Raw genomic sequence first — 4,114 nt, 5'->3', positions numbered from 1 at the left:
GGTTGATCGGGATATCAGAATTAGCCAGTAAGGGCTAGAGCTAAAGGGCCAAGCGGTGATTAAATGAACACAGTGTCCGTGTAATTATTTCGGGGTAAAGCTAGCCGGAGGCGGCTGGGGTGCTGGGGCCCCGCCGCTCCTATTACTACAATACCCAATGTACTCAGCCACCACCAGGACCTCAGGGCAGGGCTAAGCCTCGGATGGTTGAAGAATCTGATGGAAGAGGCCCCCTTTCCTGTTGCTCCCTCAGTAAAAAATGTGAACACCAACCCCACAAAAAATGATAGCCATCGTGTATAAAGAAAAAAATTGACTGATTTGAACAAATAAAAAATTTACTTTGCTCTATACCAAAGAACACACTCATATTAAAAGATGTTTTCAATAGAAAAAAAATTCAAATACTTATTTGGTTACTTTCTTATTTGAGTTGGATCAAGTTCCAAAAATAGACATATAGACACAGAAACTTGAATATTGATTATTAGGCAATACTAATTGCTTATTACAGGTCATGGTATGATATTTTGATTTAGGTGTGACACAATTTTTTTTTAAAAAAAGAGTACTTGCGTTTGGAAATTCATGATAAAGTGTTTGTGATAGGGACGTGTGACACCTCGGGTGTGTCGACCTTAATGTCAGTCACAGAGAAGATGGGCACAGAGATGAACCTGGTGGACATTAGCTGACACAGTACAGCAATTCTTAGTTATCGGTTCGTAGGTGCAGAGCTGGTCTGGAGGGCATAGGTAGGATGTAAAGTATAGGTGCCATCTTCAGGTGGCCTCACATCTGTGAGCTTTCAGGAAAGTGCGAAAGAGACCCAAGTGAGTGTGGAATCAACATTCTGAGGTTAAATGTTTTGCTTTCCAGCTTTAGAGCAGAAAATTCTGGTAGATGTTAGTGCTGCCCTCTAGAGGTGTCACTGGGAAAAACACTTCCCAGCTCCCTCCAGGGGAGCTCAGCTGTTGGTACTTCCTGAGAGGAAGTCCTGGAAGCTACTGAGATCTTGTCCTCCTCAGTCAGGAGCAGAATGGGAAGGGTAAAGGATGAAGTGGAGTCCTGTGAAGGCGGCTTTGGTGTCCTCCCTCTGTGTCATTTCCCTCCACTGTGGAATCCACCTCCATTCCTAACCGCACAGGGCTTCAGCTGATCCTTTCTGAATGAAGGAGGGCATAAGAACTGAGACACGCTAGTGCCACCCAGGAGGATTCGTTAACTACATGAATAGTTGGGTGCCAGTTTGTGTAAGCCAGCTCTGTTGCTCAGGGGTGTAGAAACAGGAGTGGTGGGCTGCTTTCTGCCACCCAGCTCCCAGCTAGCTTTACCCAAAATAATTACCCAGAAACTGTATTCGTTTAAACACTGCCTGGCCCGTTAGTTCTAGCCTCTTATTGGCTAATTCTCACATATTGATTGCCCCATTTCTAATAATATGTGTAGCACCATGAGTTGTGGCTTACCGGGAAAGATTCAGCATGTCTGACCTGGAGGCTGGCTCCATGATGTCTGCTTGTCTCTGCTTTCTTCCTGCCACAATTCTGTTCTGTCTTCCCTGCCTACCTATGTTCTGACCTATCAGGCCAAGCACTTTTGTTTATTAATTAACCAATGAAAGCAACAGATAGATAGAAGACACTCCTACATCACGGGGGATGTTCTAAGCCACTGGACTGTTGATTCAGCTCACGAGGAGGGGTGGGGTGTCTGTATAAGCCTTTCTCTTCCGTGTCCATAGTGACTGAGAAGGCAGTGGGCAGAGGCCGCTAGAGACCCTGGCTCGGACCTTCCAGCTCAGTGTGCCCACAGGCTGCCATTGTCATCATCCCCCTCACACCCACCAAGCCCATCACAGTTCAGCCACATCTGTGATGACTGTCACCACTCCCTGCACCTCTCTGAATGCTGTGCACGTTGTTGACATCATTTCATTGGCTGTCAGTCCAATCTGTGGGATTATGGGATCGTCAGCACACTGTCTCACCACGCAGGCTGGAAGCTGATTTTCAGCCTTTTTCATGATTTAAATTTTTCTTTAAACTGTGAAAGGAACATAGTCATTTAAATTGCTCTAGATGGCTGGAGAGATGGCTGGTGTCTTAAGGTTAAGCCATATGGGTTCAGGTTCCAGGAACCCATAAAAAATTCCAGAGTAGACTGTCAATGGATATGTGTATCCTCACACAAATTTATAATTTTCCTAAGCAGAAAAAAATATTTTAAAAGCATTACCACAGTCCCGCAATGCCAGCAACTTACTGTGGGGCTAGAGTAATGGCTGGGCTTCTAAAGTCTTTATTGCACATGCAGACAACCTTCTATTTCTTCCAGCTCCAATACATGAGAGTAAACAAATGCCTGGAACTCCATCTCTAATGGAATCTCTAACCTCTGGTCTCTATGAACTCTAACCTCTGAGATGGATGTATTCCCATGTGCAAGACCACACACACACACACACACACACACACACACACACACACACTTAAAATTAGCAATACTAAATCTTAAAAAAAAAGTATCCCAGGTGATCATGGGGACCATGTAAAGGCCACAATGAACACATAGAAACTTCTATTCTATATTCACTAGAGTTGGCTTTCCTGAGAGCCCAAAACCTCCACAGTCAATCTCCCAGTGCTGGTCCTCTAGTGAGATCACTCTCCTCTTAGGACTGAAGCATGAACATGGGTCAGGGTGGAGGAACACTACAGTAATGAACAGCTTGTAAAGATGGACACCTTTGCTTGATGGGTTTAATCTGAATTTCCATGTGGTCACGATCAGATCCTTCATTACTTCTGCAAGTCACAACTTCGACAGAAGTGCTACCACACAGGGAGGTCTCAGTTTCAAAGGTCTACAGTGATACAGAACGAGCTAATGAGAATGTGTTTACATTTTCTGCTTTCAGTTTGAAGAGAAGTTTATAGAAACCCCTGGAGATGTGGAAAAGTTAATCAAAGGTAACACGAAGTGTCTGTGATGCCTACTAGAAGGTTTACCAGAAGGTGATGTTGGCAGGTGATGGGTGGGAACAGTCAGGAATGGCAGAGGGATGTGATGGAGGTGATGGGGCTCCTTGAAGGGTCTGAAAATGGAGACAGTGATAAAAGTGGGATGCAGATTTCTACAAGAATTTGTCTGAGGACTTGGGAATAAATGTTTTCTCTCTCTAAACCACATCAGTGTGAGCAATTTCATTCAAGCTCCCTCTCACTGACTTATTCAGGCAGGGTTTCACCTACAAGGTCCAATAACCACACAGGTACATGGCCATTGATTAAATTATGGGTAGAAAAACAGCTGGGATGATTGTCGTGAGCGTTTTCAACATAGCTACTGACGAGTCACTATCACCACACAAGAACAGGCTGAGGAACTCATGGTGGCTCACTGCATAAGAAAATGTCACACTTCACCTTAATGTCATGACGATGATGAGATTGTCAAGCATACTAGTTCCGCTTTCATGGTGGCCCTCTGCTGTCCCTCCTCATCTTCCACATGCATCCAGAGACATGAACTGACATGAAAACATGCACTAGAAATATATTGTATATCTGGATAGGAAAAAAAGATGGATGTGAGAAGATCAAAAGCCAAAGGAAGGTGGGTGAGACAGAGAGGAAACAGAAACTAAAAGTAAGTGGGGTTCAGTGTGAAAGACTGAAAGACAATCATTTATCGTTCCTTTGTGTGATCCGACACTTCAAGACATGTTTTGTGCTCCTGAAAAGTAGAACTTGGACACCTTAGAGACCTTTTCCTTTCTTCTTTCACAGATGGGAGTTTGATGTTTCAACAGCTGCCCATGGTGGAGATTGACGGGATGAAGCTGGTACAAACCAGAGCAATTCTCAACTATATCGCCACCAAATACGACCTCTATGGGAAGGACGCAAAAGAGAGAGCCCTGTATGGTATATTTCCTGTTATTACTTCAAGGGGAAACGAAGGATTTGTGTCCCTCCATGAATGAGCAAGAGGGTGTAGAAATAGGAGCGGCGGGGCTGCATTCCCAGCACCCTGGCCGCCTCCGGCTAGCTTTACCCAAAATAATTACATGGACACTGTATTCATTTAATCACTGCTTGGCCATTTCTAT

At 44.4% G+C, this 4,114-nt stretch overlaps 2 protein-coding genes across 2 annotated transcripts in view; both read left to right on the top strand.

The window, feature by feature from the left end:
- Positions 1-4,114, top strand: part of LOC101993971 (glutathione S-transferase A2-like) — a 50,158-nt gene that overhangs the window by 4,460 nt on the left and 41,584 nt on the right. The gene's annotated exons all lie outside the window — the stretch shown is intronic.
- Positions 1-4,114, top strand: part of LOC101979641 (glutathione S-transferase alpha-2-like) — a 16,280-nt gene that overhangs the window by 4,468 nt on the left and 7,698 nt on the right. The window contains exons 3-4 of the mRNA XM_005347700.2: positions 2,921-2,972; positions 3,792-3,924. Coding sequence (XP_005347757.1) covers positions 2,921-2,972; positions 3,792-3,924 — 185 coding nt within the window. The remainder of the gene's footprint in view (positions 1-2,920; positions 2,973-3,791; positions 3,925-4,114) is intronic.

Source organism: Microtus ochrogaster, chromosome 5, assembly GCF_000317375.1.
Source record: "Microtus ochrogaster isolate Prairie Vole_2 chromosome 5, MicOch1.0, whole genome shotgun sequence".
In the NCBI taxonomy this organism is placed as follows: domain Eukaryota; kingdom Metazoa; phylum Chordata; class Mammalia; order Rodentia; family Cricetidae; genus Microtus; species Microtus ochrogaster.
The sequence above is the reverse complement of the archived record's forward strand: the minus strand, read 5'-3'. Positions and strand labels throughout refer to the sequence as shown.